Genomic DNA, 23,020 nt, shown 5'->3' on the forward strand with positions numbered 1-23,020 from the left:
GGGAGAGCAGCAGACACAGAGAATTTCTGTTCCCCTTTTTTGTCCTTATTTAATTCCTTGCCATGGAAACACCGTTTGAGATATCCAATATCCGTTCACATTTTAGCATCTTCAGTATCTTTGTTTCATGTTGACCGAGTTTGGTGGAGATTGAATAAATCGCCTACGAGGAGAACGTAAAAACTCAGACCCCGATTTAACCAAAAGTTCACCTTCAAACCAAAATATCTGACTTCCTGTTGGTCAGAGCTAATGACTGTAAATTAGAAAGTTGTCCGGCTCGATGAGGTCAATATATATACTGAGTTTGGTGATTGTAGATGAAACGAAGCCCTTCACTTTTGTCAAAAGGTGGCGCTAGAGAGCCCCTCATCCCCGCCCGTTTCTGAGGCTTTGCCCATGTGTACTGACTGACATCTCTGATGTGTGTGTTGAGTTTCAAGCAGTTTCAAGCAATTTCAAGCATGCTAAGAGCCTCAGAACAGCCAAAAGATTATTAAACTTTGACACGTTGCCATGGCAACAGTATTTGAAATTTCAGGAATCCATTTCATACGTCTCTATCTGTCATGTTTTCACATTATACTGATGAAGTTTGAAATAAATCTGGTGAAAATAAGATGGTGATTCAAAGCATTTTTGAAAGTGACACACTTCCTGCTGCCAGTTGGTGGCGCTATAACTTTGACTCACAAAAGTCATATCCATGTGATCGGCCTCTTACAACGAACACACAGCTGAAGTTTCATCCAAACCAGTCAATGTTTGCACAAGTTAAAACACACTTCCTGTTTCCCTTTTCTCGCCATAAATTCGTTGCATCGCCACGGCCAGACTTTTCGAGATATCAAAAATCCGCTCGCAATTTAGCATCCTGGATATGTTCACTTAATGCTGACCGAGTTTGGCAATGATCGAAACAATGGCCTCGGAGGAGTATATTAAATTCCAGAGCATGCGTTTTCCGAACAACCCATAATAGCTCACTTCCTGTAGGGCTGACGCATAACTTAGAGCACGAAAGTTGTTCGGCCCGATGAGGTCTATATGTGTACCAAGTTTCAAACATGTACGTGCAAGTGTGTTTGATATATGGACCAAGTTTTCAGACCCCACTTTAGGGGGCGCTGTCGAGCCCCCCTGCCACGCCCGGGTACCAGCTTCAGCCCGGCTCTGATGGCCGCGCATTCCGACGCCTGTGCGAAGTTTCAAGAGTTTTCGAGCATGTTAAGTGCCCCAAAAGTACCCGAGAAGTCAAAAAAAAAAAAAAAAAAAAAAAAAAAAACAAAGAATAATCTGAGGAAGAACAATAGGGCTCTGCGCCCTTTCAGGGCTTGGGCCCTAATAATCTGAGGAAGAACAATAGGGCTCTGCGCCCTTTCAGGGCTTGGGCCCTAACAAAGAATAATCTGAGGAAGAACAATAGGGCTCTGCGCCCTTTCAGGGCTTGGGCCCTAACAAAGAATAATCTGAGGAAGAACAATAGGGCTCTGCGCCCTTTGGGCTTGGGCCCTAATAATCTGAGGAAGAACAATAGGGCTCTGCGCCCTTTGGGCTTGGGCCCTAATAAGAAACAGAGGAAGAACAATAGGGCTCTGCGCCCTTTCAGGGCTTGGGCCCTAATAAGAAACAGAGGAAGAACAATAGGGCTCTGCGCCCTTTCAGGGCTTGGGCCCTAACAAGCATGTTCACTCACACGCACACACACACACAAACACAGGTGTCTGGAGCATTTTTTGGATTTTGGCAATGAATGGGAAAATGTAAAAAATGCTTTTTTTTTCACTTTGTTTGTAAAAAAAAAATCAACTAAATCCAGTATAAATCTGAAAATGTCTACATTTATATCAAGATCTGGTCCTAGAGCATAAACACAAAGTGGAACGAACTTTCTGTCTCATACACACACGCGCACACACACACACAAACATGTGTGTGACTGCAACAGAGAGCATTTTTATAGAAACTGGCATAAATCTGAAAAAATTCCATACATAAATGAAGGACAAGTACTAGAGCACAAATGCAACATGGAACAATCATGAGAAAGAGAGGGAAAAGGGCAAATAAAAGAAAGATGAAAGGCAGCTTAACTTTTGCATAACTTCCCTATGGACCTCTATTGGATAATGTGGTCATTGCACTCTCTTTCTCTTTAACTATAATTCCTAAAGTTTTTCCACAAACCTACAGATGGCGGTATTCTATCCCTAACACATAGAGCAATGTCCAAAAACTATTTATATTTATTTAAGATCATCATTCAAGTGATTTTTTCATAAAAAATGATTTTTAATGAGCCAATTTATGACATAGTTAAGTATTTGTGCAGTAAATGGGTAAAAAACTACCAAATACCCACAAAAACACAGCATAAATGTATAGAAGTAAGTAGAGAAGTAAATAAAAAAAATGATATTTAGTTTTCTAGGGGTGTGCATTGGCACTGCCCTCACAATTCGATTCGATTACGATTCACCAGGTAACGATTCGATTCAATTCGATTCTACGATGCATTGCGATGCATCAAAATTCTACTGCACACAACAAGGCACATTTTTAATCAGTCATGAGGCAATACAAGCAGTCAGATATTAAACAACAGATTTTATTGGCTGCTATGTGTGAATTATCACTCTCCTGTATCTTTGACATAAATGTCATTAAATAAAATAAAATTGAATGGTACAGGGTATTGGATATGGCATTTTCAAACCTGAAAAAGAAAACATAAATCACTGCTTTCAGTGCTTTGAATGAGAAATGTTTCTCTTCTCTCTGCTTTAGAACCATTTGAAATTATATAGAGCAATAATAACCAACTAAGCCAACTTTTTCCAGCAGTGAACATAAGTGTTTTTTTTACACAAAGTAAAAAGCTCTAAGACGGCACTTCATGAACTCCTGTGCAAATATTAATCCGTAATTACAGTCACACTATTGTAACAACAACCACCACCCAGGCACCCAGCAATACAAATATTCAGTGCAACACACACAGTAACGTTGCCATAGGGACTCGTCAATTCTCGTGCTTGATTTTAGTGTGGCAGGCGCGTTAGCAGGGCGTAAGCAGCGCATATTTTTTGCGGCGCCTATGTTAACAGATTAGATCATTCACATCGCACGCAGAGGCGGCGCGGCAGCGCATCGCAGGAGCAGAAGCAGCAGTGCCGCGATCGTTTCGGCGCCGAGTCTATTTTTGCCACGCTGATTTAAAGCCACAGTGGATTGTTCTTGATCGAAACTGACCAGATTAACATGGAAAATAACAAATTTCACCATGAAATCATGTAGTGAAGTGCCCCGTGTGTTTTACAATCACAGCATATGCTGCCCATCATAAATCAAAGCACGAGACAGACGGGGCTCGGAGGAGAAGACCGGAAAATGTGACATAATGTACAATATTTGTCTGTATTTGCAATATCTGCGCGAGACAAACGCTGCCAGTGTGAATCCACAATCGGGGCGCGGGCTCCAGCTCTCCATACCCACCGCTCCTGCCCTGCTAACGCGTGCGGTGTGAAGCCGGCGTCAGAATCCGAAATGTGCCCAGATGTCCGCTTTCCAAGCTTTGGGTGCGTTTTTAATTACCCGTCTATCGCGATCATCTCCCTCCGCCTCAGCCATCTTGATTGTTGTTGTTATGACCTTGGAAGTAGGCTAATTGAAACTTCACAACTTTATTGTCCAACTCAAGGTCAGAAAATAAACGGTGACATAATCGATTATGGCACTTTGCCGCATCGATGCTGAATCGTGCATGCCCCGCATTGCGATGCATCGCTGAATCGATTATTGTTGACACCACTATAGTTTTCCATGTAAAAAAATTATATTTCCTTATGCAATCGCTCTGTAAAAGTTTGGGGTCTATCTGACCCCAAGGGACTCAAACGTAAACCCTACTTGAGGGGCGATTAAGGGTTAAAAAAGGACAGGACAATCACTGCCGTCACTAAAGATCGCTTTTTAAATAATCTTCCTCATCAGCATCATCTCCTCAGCATCCCAGATAGTATAGAAGAACTCGATGTTGCAACAGAAACTATTGACTCTCTCTTTTCCAGTACTTTAGACACAGTTGCTCCTCTGCGCTTAAAGAAGATTAAAGAAAATAGTCCAACGCCGTGGTACAACGAGTACACCCGGGCCCTTAAAACAGCAGCCAGAAAAATGGAGCGCAACTGGAAGAAAACAAAACTAGAGGTATTTCGTAATTCGTGGAAAGAGCGTATGATCGCATACAGAAAGGCCGTAAAAACTGCTAGATCTGCTTATTTCTCGACTCTCTTGGAAGAAAACAAACACAACCCTAGGTATTTATTCGATACAGTGGCTAAATTAACCAAAAATAAAGCTTCACCTTCTGATGTTTGTAAACAGCACAGCAGTAATGACTTTATGAACTTCTTTACATGTAAGATTGATAATATTAGGAAGAAAATTTTTACCATGCAACCGTCTACTACAGTATCACATCAGACAGAGTATTATAGTGTCACTGAGAAAAAATTACACACATTCACTGCTATAGGAGAAGAAGAATTGGCTAAACTCGTTAAATCATCAAAATCAACAACATGTATGCTCGACCCTATACCGACTAGGCTATTAAAAGAGATGCTACCAGAGGTCATAGATCCTCTTCTTAATATCATTAATTCATCTTTGTCATTAGGATATGTACCGAAAACTTTTAAGTTGGCTATTATTAAACCACTTATTAAAAAACGCAATTTGATCCTACAGAATGTCAATTACAGGCCAATCTCAAATCTAACCTTTCTGTCAAAAATACTTGAAAAGGCAGTGTCTTCACAATTATGTTCCTTTTTAGAAAGAAATGGAATTTGTGAGGATTTCCAGTCAGGATTTAGACCGTATCATAGTACTGAGACTGCTCTCATCAGAGTTACAAATGATTTACTCTTATCCTCCGATCATGGTTGTATCTCTCTATTAGTTTTACTCGATCTTAGCGCTGCATTCGATACTATCGACCACAACATTCTTTTGAATAGACAATAAAATGATGTAGGCATTAGTGGAATTGCATTGGCATGGTTTAAATCATACCTGTCTGACCATTGTCAGTTTGTAGCAGTAAATGAAGAGATGTCACACCGAGCACAAGTTCAGTATGGAGTACCACAAGGCTCAGTGCTAGGACCGCTACTCTTCACCCTGTACATGCTACCACTGGGAGATATCATTAGGAAGCATGGAGTTAGTTTTCATTGTTATGCTGACGATACTCAGCTCTATATTTCTTCACGCCCTGAAGGTTAGACGAGATTTATTTGGCCTGTTTCCGTTTTGTATAAATTCTATCTTAATATTAATCAATGTTTTTAATATAGTTGCTTCTTATTTTATAAGAAGTCAATATAACAGACAACAGCCTTAGCGCTGCATTGCAAGCGTCTCATAAATTAACTTAAGATGGAAATTATATTTGAGTATTAATTGTCTTTTTTACAGTGAATTTCGTCAGACAAAGCCATAGCATTGAGTAGAGTAACATCTAGATGAAGTCTGAGCATTGAGACATAGGCAACTAAGATTATTCAATAAAAATGCTTCTGCTCTTCTCTGGCTTTCTAAGTCAAACTCTCGGGCTGATAGAAGGTTGTTAATAGAGTCTTGAGGTACTAGACAAGACTTTCTATCGACAGGTTAGCTGGGTTGCACACACCAGACAAACGGATTTGATATTTCTGACATAGAGATCCCATCCAATCTAACAACTGGGAATAAAAATGGATATAGGAAAGGGAGAAAAGTGACCGGGCTTAGTGAATGGACACTTACGTGACTCTGCATCTTGCTCTGCTGCTTGAGTCGAAGGTTCTCTGGTGTATCAGCCACTATGGTGAAGGATGTTTTAGGGTAGTGCCTGTAAACACATAGGCATTAACAACATTTATTTCAGATAACATGCACTTAACACTTCCAAAAAATGTTTCATGTTCAATACATTAGAGCATTCTGTAGTGTGCATTCTTCCACCATAGTAGCTTAAAATGAATGGCAATGAAACTTTAACCAATCAGATAATCACTCCGATTTAATCAGCCAATCAGATTTCGAGTTGGCGACAGCGGGGCCATCTAGCTGGCGTACAATAACGTCAGCATTTTCACTAGGGCTGGGACGGTATGGATTTTTTCTTACCGCGGTTGAAAAGCAAGAAATTCCCGCGGTTCAGCGGTTAACCGCATTAAATGGCTCCCGCTCGACTTTCGCACACGCACACACCAGCGCAGGCAATTGAACATAATAAGGAACATGTTTATTTTACATTTATTTTTTTCACGTTTAGGACAGGAACAATTAGAACAGAAATGGAATGATATTTGAAAAAAAGTGCTGGCAAAACGAAATATAGACTAGGCTATGGTTTACATCCCAGTCTTTATATTTTTTGCTGAGAGAGCAGATCAGATCACGACTGAGAGATCTGAAGATGGAACAGCATAAACAAAGACAAACAAACACATTTTTATTTATCGGTATTGATCAGTAATATATATTTATTTGTTCATGTTTATTTATTTCCCATATTTTTACTTTCAGATTACAGTCGTCGTCATCAAACAATAAACTAACGACTTTCGCGCACACTCTAGCGCATATAATATATTATTTATATTTTTAGTATTTATATTTTTATATTACATATTTTTACAAATTCAGGCTATTAATTTACATTTACAATTGACACCTCGTGTGTGCTTTTGTCTCAGTGGTTAATGAAGACTATTTAACGAAGGCTAAAGGCTATTTCATTTAACAAAGTGTCCCGCTGCTCACACTACCGTGATTGTATATTATGCTACTTTTATATATAATATAATATATAATATGAATATTATTTATGTTTATATTTTATAACATTTAAATATTTATATTAATTTACATTAATTTTATCTTGTGTGGTGTGCACTTTTGTCTCAGTGGTTCAAGGCTATTTAACGAAGACTATTTAGGCTAATTTAACAAATAGTCCCAGCTCACACTACCATGATTGTATGTATGTATGTATGTATGTATGTATGTATGTATGTATGTATGTATGTATGTATGTATGTATGTATGTATGTATGTATGTATGTATATATATATATATATATATATATATATATATATATATATATATATATATATATATATATATATATATAATTATTATTTATGTTATTTATATTACATATTTTCACATATTTATATTAATTTATATATAGGCCTATATGCCTATCTCATGTGCGCTTTTGTCTCAGTGGTGCTATTTAACGAAGGCTATTTAATTTAACAAAGTGTCGCTGCTCACACTTGTATATTACTTATTATTTATATTTATATTACATATTTTTACATATTTATATTAATTTATACATCTCGTTTGCGCTTTTGTCTCAGTGGTTCAAATATTTAACGAAGGCTATTTAATTTAAAGTGTCGCACACTACTGTGATTGTAAGCCTGCCAGACGGATATCTTTTTCGATAGCCTTTTAATGAAATTGGAATTTCAGAATCACATAGCCAACTTATATTTAATTGCCTACAATAGATTATTTATTGATTATATTGAATTAATTTTCGCATACCCAGCTTATTTGTAGTCAATCTTTCCCAAACATAGTTGGAAGAGAGTTAAAACTTACCAGTACTAAGGAGGGCTGAGGCAGGTCCTGCTCAGTTTGTTCTTTCTGAAGGTCCTGCTTATACGCCTTTTTTTATGCTTTAGTAAAATGAAATTCAAATTATAGGCTACAAGACATTACACAGGTAGCTTACTCTCGCATATGGGCCTAATAGTCAATACGAATTAAATGTTATAATGGAACATTGTGCTCCCCAACTCGCGAAAGGTCGTATTTGCTCCATCTTTTGATGAAGTTTTGTTTAGAAAACCTTGAATCCATATAAGACACACGTCATTAGTAACAATCCATGTCATTAGAATCAATGAATCCATGGAATTAGACACAACGTGCACACATGTGCAGGCCCATGTTTTTTGGGTTTTTTTTGCGGTGATGGCGGTGACGATTTCAGACCCGCGGTAGGCGTCACGTGACCGCGGTATTGCGGTAACCGCCCCAGCCCTAATGTTCACGTCCTTTGATTGGATTGTCAGAGAGCGTACTAGTAGCCTAGTCAGAATAACCAGCAAACCGCACAAGATAAAACATCTGTAGTTTTAATAGCGTTTTTTCAAACACCAATGGCTGACAGAGGAGAATAAATTAATGTATTAGTTAACATCCTTACAAAGCCATTTTCAAAATTCCCGCATACAGCCTTCTCCAGCTTAACGCACAGTCACAGAACGCTATTCCATCTGTCCCGGGTAAAAACGAGCGGACTGTAATCAGAGATGCACCGATTGCAATTTTCTTGGCCGATTCTGATTTCCGATTTTTTGTTAATGAGATTGGCCAATACCAATTTTGCCGATTCCGATTTTATTTCTATGAACTATAATTGACAGCATATACAAACAAAAATCCACTTTTTCTTCGAAGCTTAAATTTTTGAATTCTAAAATAAATTATTAAACATTACAACTAGGGGTGTGCCGGTTTCAGAATTGGTTTTGACGGTTATGATGCGAGTCAAATGTGACGGTTTGTAACATAACCGCCGTCGGGGGGGGGGGGTAGATGTGATGATGTTCGTCTGTTATAGGACAACTTTAGTTTATAACTTTACTTAATAACTTAGTAGACCAGACACTGATTAGCTACTTGCTATAAGTTTATTTATATACACATGATAATCGCGAAATGGCCTTAAACAATTACTAAATAAACTGCAAAATGTTACGTTTTCTAATAAATGCACGGATTGATTCTGACAGCTCTGCACAAGCTTGCGGCGCCATCGCTCGGACACTATTCGCTTGTTAGCCAGGGTTCAAAGTAGGGGTGTCACAATATACCGGTATTGACGATAACAGTGATATTCAAAGCACAAAATATCGACATCGTGTTAATTTAGGGTGTGGCAATATACCGGTATTTGCGATAACCACAATATTTAAAATGAACAGGACTGGTATGATAACATGACGCGTAAATACTCCGGTGTCCGACTGAGCCGTGTTTTTTCCTCCCTCTCTATTACACACTGTTGCAGCCATAAAAATAGTTCAGCTTTGTTTGTAATGTCAAATTTGTTATATTTCGTTTTGTTTCTTTATTAAGTTAATTTAGAAAAAATGTTTGGGGCAATTTTCGTTAGTTAAATTAAAGTTTTAGTTTTTTTCCTAATGACCTAGCGGCCAGCGGCCGACAGTGAGTTAACCTTATGTTTGATCAATTTATCCTCTCAAATCAACACTTGACTTGTCTTGCCTATAATAAAATCCTTATATATATAAAACACTTAGCATATCACAATGTAAGTTTGTTTACTATCACCACCACAGTAAAAACAAATTTTTGACAAGCTGAGGCCGGCTCGCACGCAACGGCGCCTGCAAACGAAACAGGCTACACAATCTAAACTATAAAAATAAAAACATGCATTGTCTTACCTTATACCTCTCCGTAAAATGAATATAAATCCAATCTTCAATTCCCACTCTATAGGCTATGCAAATTCAGTTCACGACAACGAAAGCAACAGATATGAGTTGTAGGCTACAGGGAGTGCAGAATTATTAGGCACGTTGATTTTCTGATCATATTTTTTTTCCAGGCACATTTGACCAATTCCAAACCACAGTAATCCTAATAACTACTATTGATTTAGTATTTAATAAAGAATAAGTGATATATAATTGTTCATGAAGGCTGGAAATGAAAATCACCTTATATTCAGGTGTGCAGAATTATTAGGCATGTTTTCTTTTACAGATGAATTGAGCCAAAAAAGAGATTTAACTCAGACTGAAAAGTCAAAAAGTATTAAATGCCCATGAGAAGGATGCAATACTAATGCAATACTAGACATTGCAGTTAAGGCATGACCATTGGACAGTGAAATGCTCGTTGGGTCAGCAGGATCTGACAAAAACAGGTGGTGAAGAAAAGACACCTGTTAACTGCAAAAGAATTAAGAATTAAGGTGAAGAATTAAGGGTGAAACCATCAGGAACCCTTTAGTCTCCAGCGCAACCATTTTCCAAAGCTGCAACCTACCTGGAGTCTCCAGAAGTGCAAGGTGTCAGGATCTCAGAGACTTCAGTTAGGTAAAGAATCCTAAAAAATGACCCCCACTAGATAAGAATCACAAGCTGATGTGTTGTAAAATACATGAAGAAGGTTTTTTTATAGGCTTTATGGACAGATAGGTTGAGAGTGACTCTTGAAGGACCAGCACCACATCCTCTAGTACCACTGTTTGAAGAATTCATCTTCCAGAATCTGGCAGTACGTTTTGGGAGTTCATTTTAGTCCATCCTGAAGTCCGTTTTGCATATATTAATATAATGTTAAATCTCTTTTTTGGCTCAATTTATCTGTAAAAGAAAACATGCCTAATAATTCTGCACACCTGAATATAAGGTGATTTTCATTTCCAGCCTTCATGAACAATTATATATCACTTATACATTATTAAATACTAAATCAATAGTAGTTATTAGGATTACTGTGGTTTGGAATTGGTCAAATGTGCCTGGAAAAAAAATATGATCAGAAAACCAACGTGCCTAATAATTCTGCACTCCCTGTATTTTATTTATCGGCTCATTTCAAGATCAAAGGCCGTAATAGGAAAACGAGCGACCTAAGCACTGGTAAGAGCATTTAGTCTCATTCGTTTTAATGGAGATTATTGTGTTTTTGAGCATCTGATTCTGAGCCTTTGGGCTACTTTCAGTTTCACTGGCGGCCGTTTGCGTCTTTTCTTGCATCTTCTTGTAGTGCCCCTTCAGCACTCGGTGCTCTGAGCGCAGCGCGTGGTGGGAGCGGTGGATCTGCGTGATCGAATTTAAATCCGCCTCGAAAGAATTTCGGAAGACATTTACTCCTGATCTCTTCGCTCAATTTATCTTCGCTGCGCTGAAGGAACGCGGCGGTCAGAGTCACCAGTCAGAGCCAGTCGATGGTCGCGGTCTCATAGTTTATTAAGTAAAATTTAATTGGTAACACTTTACAATAAGGTTCTTTAATTAACTTTAGTTACATTAGTTACCATGAACTAATAATGAACTGCACTTATTAATCTTTGTTAATTTCAACATTTACTAATGCATTATTAAAATCTTGCTAAAATGCACTGTGAACTAACATGAACAAACCATGAACAGCTCTATATTAACTTAGATTAACAAAGAAGATTAACTAATGCTAAACAGCTGTTGTTCATGGTTACTTCGTTAACTAATGCATTAACTAATGTCAACTAATACAACCTTATTGTAAAGTGTTACCAATTCATTTGATAACTTTCTCCCCCAAGGTTCTATAGATATCGCGATATATCGATATCGTGATTTTTTTTGGCCACAATAACCGTGGTGTGAAAAATCTGATATCGTGACAGCCCTAGTCCAAAGTCCAAAGTGCGAGAAAATTGGCGCTAAAACGTAGGCTACTCGTCTATATCAAGGGGGTAATCCAGCCCCCGGAAAGCGTACCACCCATAGGCGCGGCCATTGCTAACCAAGCCATCACCTGCTGTTAGCATCCCATTGACTCCCATTCATTTTGGCCTCACTTTTACAGTGAATATCTTTACATCTGAGGTGTTTAAAGACTCCATTCGTCCATTATTTATTTCTAAACAAACACGACAATGTATAAAATATAGTTTTGTGGGGTTTAAATGTAAAACACTTTGTATTATCTTTGAACCTTACCTGAAATTAATTTGTCATACTGTTGGTAAGATTTTTCAAGAACCATTTATGCTGTTGCGTTTTCTTTCGTGTAAAATTTGCACAAAAAAAACGTGGTCGGATAACTCAAAAGGTAACGTTAGCCTACTACACAAATGCATGGAAAACGTTTCGGTTACTAACGTAACCTCGGTTCCCTAAGATGAGGGAACGAGTATTGCGTTTTGCTAAAACGCTATGGGGGAAATTCCTTTCCTCGAGATATTGAAGCAAATTTTTATCCAAAAATACCTTTTATACGCAGTGCAGCTGCACAACTCTCAGCAGGAAGCAGCTGCGTGCTGATTGGCTGTGCCGCTGCAACTGCAGCAACCTATAGCGAGACCGTGGGGCGGGACGGACCAATCAGGTCCTTCCAAATTCCCGCCACAAGGGGCAACAGAATTTGCATAGCCAAGGGTATATAAGACCCACTCTCGCAAGGTTAGTCAGGTTAATCGACTGAAGCGACTCCTGAGCAAGTGAGCAAGCACGGCAAGCAAAACGCAATACTCGTTCCCTCATCTTAGGGAACCGAGGTTACGTTAGTAACCGAAACGTTCCCTTACGAGAGTACTCTCGTATTGCGTTTTGCTAAAACGCTATGGGGGACCAATGCAAAACGCTGTGCTTGCTTAACGGCTCTAAAGCCGACGACACCAAACCCAGGCCAACCTAGGTGGGCCCGTAATATGATATCAATAATTCAGAATGAGCCAGACCTGAGTCGGGCCCTAATGAGAATGAACACGATATACGTGCAATAATAAGTATAGACCAGACATAGTCGGGTCAGGAATAATGAGTGGCCAGATACTTCGGGCCGTATAAGGAATATGCTTATGACTTAAACAATATTCAACCCAGGCCGGACTTATCGAGCCTTAAGGGGTTAAATCTGTTCATACAGCAAGAAGCCCAGCTTGTAAAGCCGGAACATCTAAATTATAGAATCTGATAAAAGTGGACGGGGAGGCCCAGCCCGCCGCCGCACAGATATCATTCAGAGAAATGCCAGTAGACCAAGCCCACGAAGAGGCCATGCCTCTAGTAGAATGGGCTTTAATGCCTAAGGGGCAGCTGAGATCTTTAGACTCATAGGCCAGTGAGATGGCATCCACTATCCACCGTGACAGGGTCTGCTTTGTAACCGCGTACCCTCGGGTGCGGCCGCCAAAGCATACAAAGAGCTGTTCAGTTTGCCTGTAAGCAGCGGAACGCTCTATGTATATTCTCAGCGCTCTGACAGGACAGAGCAAATTAGCATCTATTTCATCTAACTGTGATGAAAGTGCTGAAAGTGAAATGACCTGTGCTCTGAAAGGAGTTGAAAGCACTTTAGGTACATATCCATGTCTTGGTTTGAGGACGACTTTGGAGTCGTTTGGCCCAAATTCCAGACACGAGGCACTCACAGAGAGCGCGTGCAGATCACCCTCTCGCTTAACTGATGCAATCGCTAGCAGAAAAGCGGTCTTTAGTGACAGGAGCTTTAAGCTCACAGAATGCAGAGGCTCAAATGCAGAGCTCTTCATGGCATCCAGGACCGTGGACAGGTCCCATATAGGGACTGAAGGGGGGCGAGGTGGGTGAAGCCTTCTAGCCCCTTTAAGGAAGCGAACAATGAGATCGTTCTTTCCTAGTGACAGTCCGTTCACTTGAATGTGATACGCTGCTATAGCAGCCACATAAACTTTGAGCGTGGAGGGGGAGCGACCCGCGTCCAGAAGCTCTTGTAAAAATGTAAGCACCTCTGACACTGCACAATCATGTGGGGTCAGACTTCGCGCTTTACACCAGTCTGAAAAGACTGACCATTTACCTGAATAGAGCCGCCTAGTTGTGGGGGCTCTAGCTTCAGTAATAGTATTCATTACGCTTTCAGAAAGGTTCTCATGTACCCGTTGATGGGCCAAACATGAAGCGCCCATAGATCGGGACGGGGATGCCAGATCTGCCGTTACGCCTGCATGAGGAGGTCTCTCCTCAGCGGGATCGGCCACGGAGCTGTATCTGACATCTGACTCAGCAGTGAGAACCAAGGTTGATTTCTCCAAAGCGGGGCAATTAAAAGCACAGCGCATTTGCTCTCCCTGATCCTCTCTATGACCTGAGGTAACATTGAGATTGGGGGAAACGCATAAAGAGGAAGGTTGGGCCATTCGTGGGCCAACGCATCCTCGTGCTTGGAGAAATATATTCGGCATTGAGCATTGTCTTGTGAGGCGAAAAGATCCACTTTTGCCTGTCCAAACTTTCCCCAAATTGTCTGAATTATAAGAGACCACTCTGCTGAGGACACTTTGCCCCTGGACAGCATGTCCGGACCCAAATTCAGAATGCCTGGCACGTGAGTCGCTCTCAGCTCTGCCCATATTAGGGCTTCTTCCGCCATTGAGTGCAGATCGATAGATCTCAGACCGCCTTGGCGATTTATATAGGCTACCACCGACCTGCTGTCCGTTCGGATCAGGACATGGTGGTGTTTTATGTACGGAAGGAAAGCTCTTAGCGATATCGTGACCGCTTTCATCTCTAGACAGTTTATATGAAGGCTCTTCTCCGAGTCTGACCAGAGACCGGAGATCGGCCTGCCCTCGTGAAGGGCTCCCCAACCTAGGTTGGATGCGTCTGTCGAGATAACTTTCCACTTCGTAACAGTGCCCAAACTCACGCCTGTCTTGTACCAGACGGGATTTTTCCAAGGAGCCAGAGCCAACACACAGCTGTGGTCTACCTTGATTTGCAATCGGCCCGAAAGCCATGCGTGAGCTGGAACGCGGCGATTCAGCCAGTGCTGTAGGGGGCACATGTGCAACAGACCCAGTCTGAGAACTGGCGCCGCAGAGGCCATGAAACCCAACATCCTCTGAAAGTGTTTGAGAGGAATGTGTGCACCGGACCTGAGGGAAACCGCTCGGTTCCGAACAGAGAGCGCGCGCTGTGACGTCAGCCGCGCGCTCATCTGCAGTGAGTCCAATACTGTTCCCAGAAACTAAACTTTCTGTGTGGGAGACAATAAACTCTTTGCCACGTTGATTCTGAGTCCCAAGCATTGTAAATGGTTGAGAACCCAAGATCTGTGGTTTAATAACTGTATCTCTGACTGAGCTATTATGAGCCAGTCATCGAGATAGTTGAGAATTCTCATTCCCCGAAGCCTCAGCGGGGTTAGCGCCGCTTCCATGCACTTTGTAAACGTGCGGGGGGCTAGAGATAGACCAAAAGGTAGCACCTTGTATTGGTATGCTTTCCCCTCGAAGGCGAATCTCAAGAATGGCCTGTGATGGGGGGCTATTTGTATGTGGAAATAGGCATCCTCTAGATCCACAGTGAAAAACCAATCTCCCGGGCGAATGTGCGCGAGGATTTGTTTCATTCTCAACATTCTGAACGGGCGCTTCATAAGGGCTTTGTTCAGATGTCTGAGATCTAGGATGGGTCTTAGACCACCGTCCTTTTTTGGTACAAGGAAGTAACGGCTGTAAAAGCCCGACTCGCTCTGTGAGGGGTGTACGGCTTCTACCGCTCCCTTTATTAACAGTTTTGATATCTCGGTTCGAAGCACGTGACTTTTGTCGCTTCTCACCGTTGTCTCTTCCACGGCGCGAAAGCGCGGTGGTCTGCGAGCAAACTGTAGCGAGTAACCTCGTTCTATTATGTTCAACACCCATTTCGAAATGCCGGGAATGGCCCGCCAGGCCTCGGCCTTCGAAGCCAGGGGCTGAATTAATCTGTGGGGCGAGTCGCTGAGTAACAGGGACTCGGTGGCCCGATAACCTTGCGCTAAGTTGCCGCTTATGAGGGAAATGTTTCCCGCCACCTGAGTGCAGGGGGCCGGGGGACATAGAGTATTGGTGCTTGTGTACAGGCGAGCGCGTTTGAGTGCGGGCTCGTTGACTGTGAGAATTATGTTTCCAGCCACCTGAGTGCAGGGGGCTGGGGAACATTGGGGAGTGCTTGAGTGTAGGGGTACATGCTTTAATGCTGGTACATTGCCTACAGAGAAAAAACTCTTTTTGTGACTCATATGGGTCGCCGTGAAAACGGCGTTTGTGTACAGGCGAGCGCGCTTGCTTGCGGGCTCGTTGGCTGTGAATGTGGCGTTCCCAGCCGCCTTGAAGGGAGCTGGGGAACGTTTTAGAAGAGAGCGAGGCGGTACACCGGCCGAAGCGGGCACTATCCGCCTTCTCTTCATACCTCTGGCTAGGACGGCTTCGGAGGCTCAGGTTTCGACACACTGCTGGGTCGTGGACCTCGACGCTCCGGCGGTCTGCTGCGGCTCGTAGAGCGGGAACGCTGACCGGGCTTGGAAGCCGCGTGAGGCTGGCGAGCTGAAGGCGGCGCCTTGGTGGGCTGGGCTGGTCCAGCTTAAGCGTGACGGCTAGCGGAGGAGCTGGAACGCTTAGGCAGGAAATGTCGCATTGCCTGCGAAGCCTTCTGTGCCTCAGTGAAGCGCTCCGTGAACCCAACCACGGCGGAACCAAACAATCCTGAAGGCGAAATGGGCGCGTCCAGGAAAGCGGTCTTGTCCGTGTCCTTCATCTCAGTTAAGTTAAGCCACAAATGGCGCTCCAACACCGTCAGGCTGGCCATGCATCTGCCGATCGCCTGAGCATTGGCCTTGGTGGCGCGCAGGGCCAAGTCAGTGGCGCCGCGCAGATCCTTCAGAGCCTCGTTGTCAGGAACAGACTCGTCCAGGGAACGGAGGAGCCATAGAGTGTAGCGCTGACGCCGCCTGGCCGGCGGAGGCGAATGCTCGACCGGCGAGGCTGGACGTAGTGCGGCAAACCTTGGAAGGGTGCACAGTCTTTGACTGCCATCCTCTGGCGGAGGGCGGGCAAAGGTGTGCAGCGACGGCTTCCTCGAGGGGAGGAAGGGCTTGATATCCTTTTTTCTGAGCGCCATCGACTACCGAGAGCGCTGGAGAAAAGGAGGATTTGGCGCGAGAAGAAAATGGCGCCTTCCACGATTTTGTTAGCTCCTCGTGGACTTCTGGGAAGAAGGGAGCGGGTCTTTGAGCGGTCGGTTGACGGCGGTTCTCGAAATACCACTCATCCAGTCGGCTTCTCGTGGGCTCCTCGGGCTGAGACCAGTCAATGCCGAGGTCGTCCACGGCCTTGGTGAGCAAGCGCATAAGCTCAGCGTCGACTGAGGTTATGACGCCGCTAGCCGTCCGCGTCGAAGTGGCGTGCTCCGAGGCGGCATCCGACCACCCGCTTCCGGATGCAGCAAGGGAAAGGCTGTCATCCTCTTCCTCCTCCGGTCCGCCGAACGAAACAGCAGCAGCCGCCATGCGAGGGGAGCTGTGCTGTTCGTCGACGAACAACACGGGCGATGGCGAGGCACGAGGGGACATGCCCGGCGTGTGCTCGTCAGAGCGCTCCGGTGGCCTCTGGTTGCGACGTTTTTTCTTCCGTGGCTCTAGAGGCTGGGAGCAAGGGACGGGATCCGAGTCGAAGATGGCGAGCCGAGCCCGAAGGGTCTGCAGCGCCAGCTCGTCGCACTCAGGGCAGCCGCCCTGGTTGAGTGCAGCCTGCGTGTGGTCTCGTCCGAGACATGACACGCAGATGATGTGCCGATCCTCGTCCGCGATAAAACCTCTGCACGAGGCGCAGGAACGAGACATTTGCAACAACGTCTCGGCTCTTTTTTGAATGTTTGTAAAAACAGAAGGTATGAAAGGATATAGTGCCGGATGGCGCAGCTGGAAGGCAGGCTGAAGGCGGAGAATCCGATGTCCTCAGGCTGCAGTGTTCCGCTGGGTGCGTGTCGACGGCAGGCTTCTATCCAGAGCTCAACGATTGCAAGTCGCTGAAGAAGAATTTATCTGACTAACCTTGCGAGAGTGGGTCTTATATACCCTTGGCTATGCAAATTCTGTTGCCCCTTGTGGCAGGAATTTGGAAGGACCTGATTGGTCCGTCCCGCCCCACGGTCTCGCTATAGGTTGCTGCAGTTGCAGCGGCACAGCCAATCAGCACGCAGCTGCTTCCTGCTGAGAGTTGTGCAGCTGCACTGCGTATAAAAGGTATTTTTGGATAAAAATTTGCTTCAATATCTCGAGGAAAGGAATTTCCCCCATAGCGTTTTAGCAAAACGCAATACGAGAGGACTCTCGCAAGGGAACCCGGAGCGGATCACTTGTATCCAAAAACATGGGGAATGATACTACATTTATCGTCATTGATATCGTTATCGCAATAAATACTAGAAAATATCGGGATACATTTTTAAGTCCATATCGCCCATCCCTAGTCACTATAAGATTTTGAGAATAGATCAGAGGTAAAAAATGGAAGCTTGAGTCTGATGTATAGTTTGTCAAGGTAATTACTTACATCTACCAGTAATTTTGATCTAATTTAAACAAAGAAAGCTTCAGTGCGTCCTCGTGCAGGTTTTTGCATTTAATATTCACAGATGCTAACAGAATAAACTTAGCCTACCTTACACTCAGCAGCGGAATCCGTTGCTCTCAGAAATGAACAGCTTTTCATGAGGTTAATTCCACGATGAGATTATTCCTCAACGCGCCTCAAAACGATGTGTTTATTTGAGTTGATGTGGGCGTTGGTATGGATCGTCAGTATTTTAATCTCAATAGAATGCGCCCTCCGTGGGTGTGGTCGCATTAGCGGATAATGAAGAGGCTCGCAAACGACTGACATCTCTCTGTTTTCAAACAGATTACATAAACACAAAATATTTGTTTTCGATTTGGTTTACATTATTTAAAACCTGACATTTCAACATTTCTTTAGACATATGTCTCATTTGTGTGATAAATTTTCACTAAGCTAGAGCATTTTGTTTTTATTTTTACTGTACACAAAAAAATAGAAACTTAACAGATTATAATGATGTATAACACTTGCCTGAATGATAAAAAACGACAGAGTTATTTGAGTCTCTTTGGCAATGATAAGAAAAAAAACGAGTCGATCGCACCGAGGGGGTTAACGGTCTTGTTTATTGAAATCACTTGACCAGGTTGGTGGAGAGTTCCTGTCCCAAGTGGAGGAGTTTAAGTATCTAGGGGTCTTGTTCACGAGTGAGGGGAGGATGGAACGGGAGATTGACAGACGGATCGGTGCAGCTTCTGCAGTAATGCGGTCGATGTACCGGTCTGTCGTGGTGAAGAAAGAGCTAAGCCGTAAGGCGAAGCTCTCGATTTACCGGTCAATCTACGTTCCTACTCTCACCTATGGTCATGAGCTTTGGGTCATGACCGAAAGGACAAGATCCCGGATACAGGGGGCCGAAATGAGCTTTCTCCGCAGGGTGGCTGGGCGCTCCCTTAGAGATAGGGTGAGGAGCTCAGTCACTCGGGAGGAACTCGGAGTAGAGCTGCTGCTCCTCCACATCGAGAGGGGACAGCTGAGGTGGCTCGGGCATCTGTTCCGGATGCCTCCTGAACGCCTTCCCGGGAAGGTGTTTCGGGCATGTCCAACCGGGAGGAGGCCCCGGGGAAGACCGAGGACACGCTGGAGGGACTATGTCTCCCGGCTGGCCTTGGAACGCCTCGGTGTCCCCCCGGAAGAGCTAGAGGAAGTGTCTAGGGAGAGGGAAGTCTGGGCATCTCGGCTTAGACTGCTGCCCCCGCGACCCGGCCCCGGATAAGCGGAAGAAGATGGATGGATGGATGGACTTGACTTTAAAGGGGTGGTAAAACACATTCTTTTGAAGGCTTGGCTGTGTTTGTGGGGTGCACTGTAACATGTGTTCATGCTTCGTTTAAAAAAAAATTGCCTTATTTTTCATATATTTGACCTTTATTCTACACTACTCTGTCCCTCCTTGTAAAACGGTCTGATGCTTTCCGGGTTGTATGAAGCCAGTCCCTCAAAAATACGCAGTGGGCTCAGATTGGTTAGCTGGCCCAGTGTGTTGTGATTCGCTAACCGCAGTGCACGTCGGAAACGCCACGCCCCTTACCGGAGGCTGTTCAGTATTAGAAACAACGGCGTCAATAAAACCATATGAGCTCGAATCAGACCCAGAACATTTGAGTGAAGATGATCGAGCAGAACCTGCTCAGTCCTCGAGAGTAAAGACTGCAGATCTATAATGATCGCTACTGAATGGCACTTTAACTTTTGTATTTTTAGAACGATTATAGCCAAATATCTGTTGCAAGAACTAACGTTAACCCAAAACGAACACTAAGCACTGGCTTTAACTAGTAAGTTAGCCAAATCACACACAGAAGCATGTTTAGCAAGCCTGTAGATAAACAATACATAAAAGATCTAATCAAAGAATCATTTACACTAATGCCAGGTTCGCTGTTGAGATTTTAACGTTAATGTTTGTAACGTTAGGTGTTCGTCGGATAACGTTAAGTATGAATGAGCATTTAACAGACTGGTTTGCAGAACAGCGTTGTCATCTGTTTACTTCCTTGCTACAACGTACAATTAACCTATTACAGGAAAACACATCGATGAAAAATAAATCAGACTTACAGGTTGTGGCCCGTAAACAGCTTCTGTTTGTAAATCCAGCTTTCAGGACAAGCCGTTGTGCATATCCTGTATTGAACTCGCGAAGTTTGTGGAAGTTTGTGTTGTCCTCCGTGAAATGTGCAGCGCGCGTCGTGCATCCACGCACCGGCAGTGTTTTTTTCACGCAGCTGACGTTGTGCAAATCTGGCATTGAAATCGCGAAGACGGTGGATGTTTTCCTCTGTTAGATGTGCTGCAGGGAGCCCTGCGCGCGCCTGATTCCCCGCTGACTCAAACACACGTGCATATAACATGCTGTATGTTAAACGCTCTGCAACGCACCCCCGTCCCAAGGAAGGCTGAACAGAGCAAGTACCCCAGACCTGCAATCCGGATGAAAATAACAGCGTTTCCTCTGCATCGCGGCAACAACACTCCAGCCTACTAACCACAACAGCGCCGCGATACAAAATGCCCCCCCCCCCCTTATTTAATATTCTCGGAGGAGGGGTTTATGTAAATATTGAGCCTGTTGATGTCACCAACCCTGGAGGAATGTCTGTAGTCGCCTACTGGCCGTTTGCTGTAGTTCTTAGAAACTGATTTCTTTAAAAGCAAATATCTCCCTTTGCTTTAAACTTTGAACGTTGTAACTTTGCAGATGTTGTTTATGCTCAAGCAGCAACATTACACGCTAGCTAAAGTTAGAATAGTGAAATCGTTGTTTACCACCCCTTTAACAATTTGATACGCGCTTTGAATCACTTATTCAAGACAAATGATATGCAAGAGTCTCGAAGCTTCACAAGACCCCGAGGCCTCAAAAGCACCCATCACTGGTTTAAGCCAGTGTGCTCTTGCTTTGTGTTTGTTCTACTCCGACCTTATTCCTCCTCCATTTTTTTTTATTTGACTTACTTTTGTTTAGCCTGAATTTCCCTATTCAGCTAAGTTGAATTTGATGAAATTTGAAATTTAATTAAATCCACTTTTCTATTTACCTTTCCTTTTAGTTTTCTAGTGCCATAAGGGAATTCTAATTCCACCTTTATCCCTCCTCTATATTTTTTTTATTTTCATTTAATTTACATGAAACATAAAACACATAAAACACTTTTTCAATGAAATGATTGTTAGGCTGCATTAACTAGGTCAGCCGGAACCGGGAACACTTCCCATAACACCTGATGTACTCATCAGAAGAATGGCATCTATGCTAATGATAGTCTCTCTGTTTTATCCCGAGGTTTACTGCAGTCAGCTGGATCCGGGCCATATCCAGTTCAGATGGTGGACCTGCGCCCAGAGAAGACCAACACAGGACCCCGAAGTGTCTGCAGAGACCGTGATTAGACTCCCCCTGCAACTGCCTCATCGACACGGCATCTCAATAAACCCGTCTCCGGCGTGTTGACTCAGATTGTTCGAATATTACAATTAAATAATACTTAAATCGATATGTATAATAAACCCGTCTCCAGTAGGGCTGGGCAATTTTATCGATTCTGCGATATAAATCGATATTTTTTCTCCCAAGAAATTATCGATTTTTAAGCCGCGAGTATTGATACATAAATCTCATTCAAATCCCCGTGTTTACCCCCATTTGCGTTGAAGGAAGAGCGATTTGGTCAGCCAGCCGCTAGTATCGCTGTAGAGCAAGTTACTACTAACTTTACAAAAACGCCGACGTCTACCTCTTCTTGTTGACGGAGTCAGAGCGAGGAGATTCAAAAAAATGGCGGCGAATATAAATCCAGCGCCTTCATGCTTAAAAGCAGATGTGTGGAAGCACTTTGGGTTTAAAAAGAAGAAGGAAAGCGACGACTTAGACTCAGGGGTCAACAACATGAGTCGCCCGCAAGGACCACACGAGTTGCCCGCGGGTCTGTTTTAAAAATAGCTCACCATAGCAGCTGCGTTCAGTCGCTTCCGTGTTCATTTAAGCGCAGGACTCCAGACTGAAGCCGAATATATACTAGTGTCTGTAAATAATAAACTGTAAAATACTATTTAAATATTACTCCTGCATGTTCTGCGTCTGTGTGGATGACGAGCGCCGCGCGCGCACTCGCTCTTGTAGTCTCTGCCGACACGAACGCATAAACCGTCACTTCATGAGAATTTACCGTTTCATTTGAGAAAACTGGCTGCGTCTCATTCTGCTCCTGGTTCAGTAGTCAGGGCACTGATCAGGACATGAGTCAATGGGCTGATCCCTGATCTGAGCCCTGACTGAACTAGGGAGCTGAATGACTGAGACGCGCACCCACTGTCATATCATCATGAACACAGACACTGGTAATCATGGCAACCCGTCAAAATAAAAGTTCGGTTTAACGTGAAGAGATTGACTACAGATTGTAGCCTACAGTAAATTTAGCTACGTCTCTATGTAATAATAATACGTCTCTACTAATAATAATAATTATGAAATAAATAATATTAATTATATAATTATTAATGGTTGCTTATTTTTCACTTGATCTTTCATTTATAAACAATGTTTACTTTTAAACAGCATACAGCCTTTACATGTTTATGTATTATTTACTTATGATTATCATCATATATAATAAAACATTTATTTAAAAAAAAAATTGTGGTATTGTACCGACTACTGGAACTACTCATATACTCTGACTCTCCAGCGTGTTGCCTCCGATCATTCGAATATTGCACTTTAATAATTATTTAATCAACATCATCCTCAATAAACCCGTCTCCAGCATGTT

At 43.1% G+C, this 23,020-nt stretch overlaps 1 protein-coding gene across 1 annotated transcript in view; it reads right to left on the reverse strand.

Annotated features, from left to right (window-relative positions):
• The window catches only part of LOC307116923 (LIM and SH3 domain protein 1-like), a 161,958-nt gene that overhangs the window by 71,172 nt on the left and 67,766 nt on the right, over positions 1–23,020 (reverse strand). Inside the window, exon 3 of the mRNA XM_079801443.1 lies at positions 5,818–5,902. Coding sequence (XP_079657569.1) covers positions 5,818–5,902 — 85 coding nt within the window. The remainder of the gene's footprint in view (positions 1–5,817; positions 5,903–23,020) is intronic.

This window comes from Gobio gobio (genome assembly GCF_949357685.1).
Source record: "Gobio gobio genome assembly, chromosome: 20".
NCBI classification, from domain to species: domain Eukaryota; kingdom Metazoa; phylum Chordata; class Actinopteri; order Cypriniformes; family Gobionidae; genus Gobio; species Gobio gobio.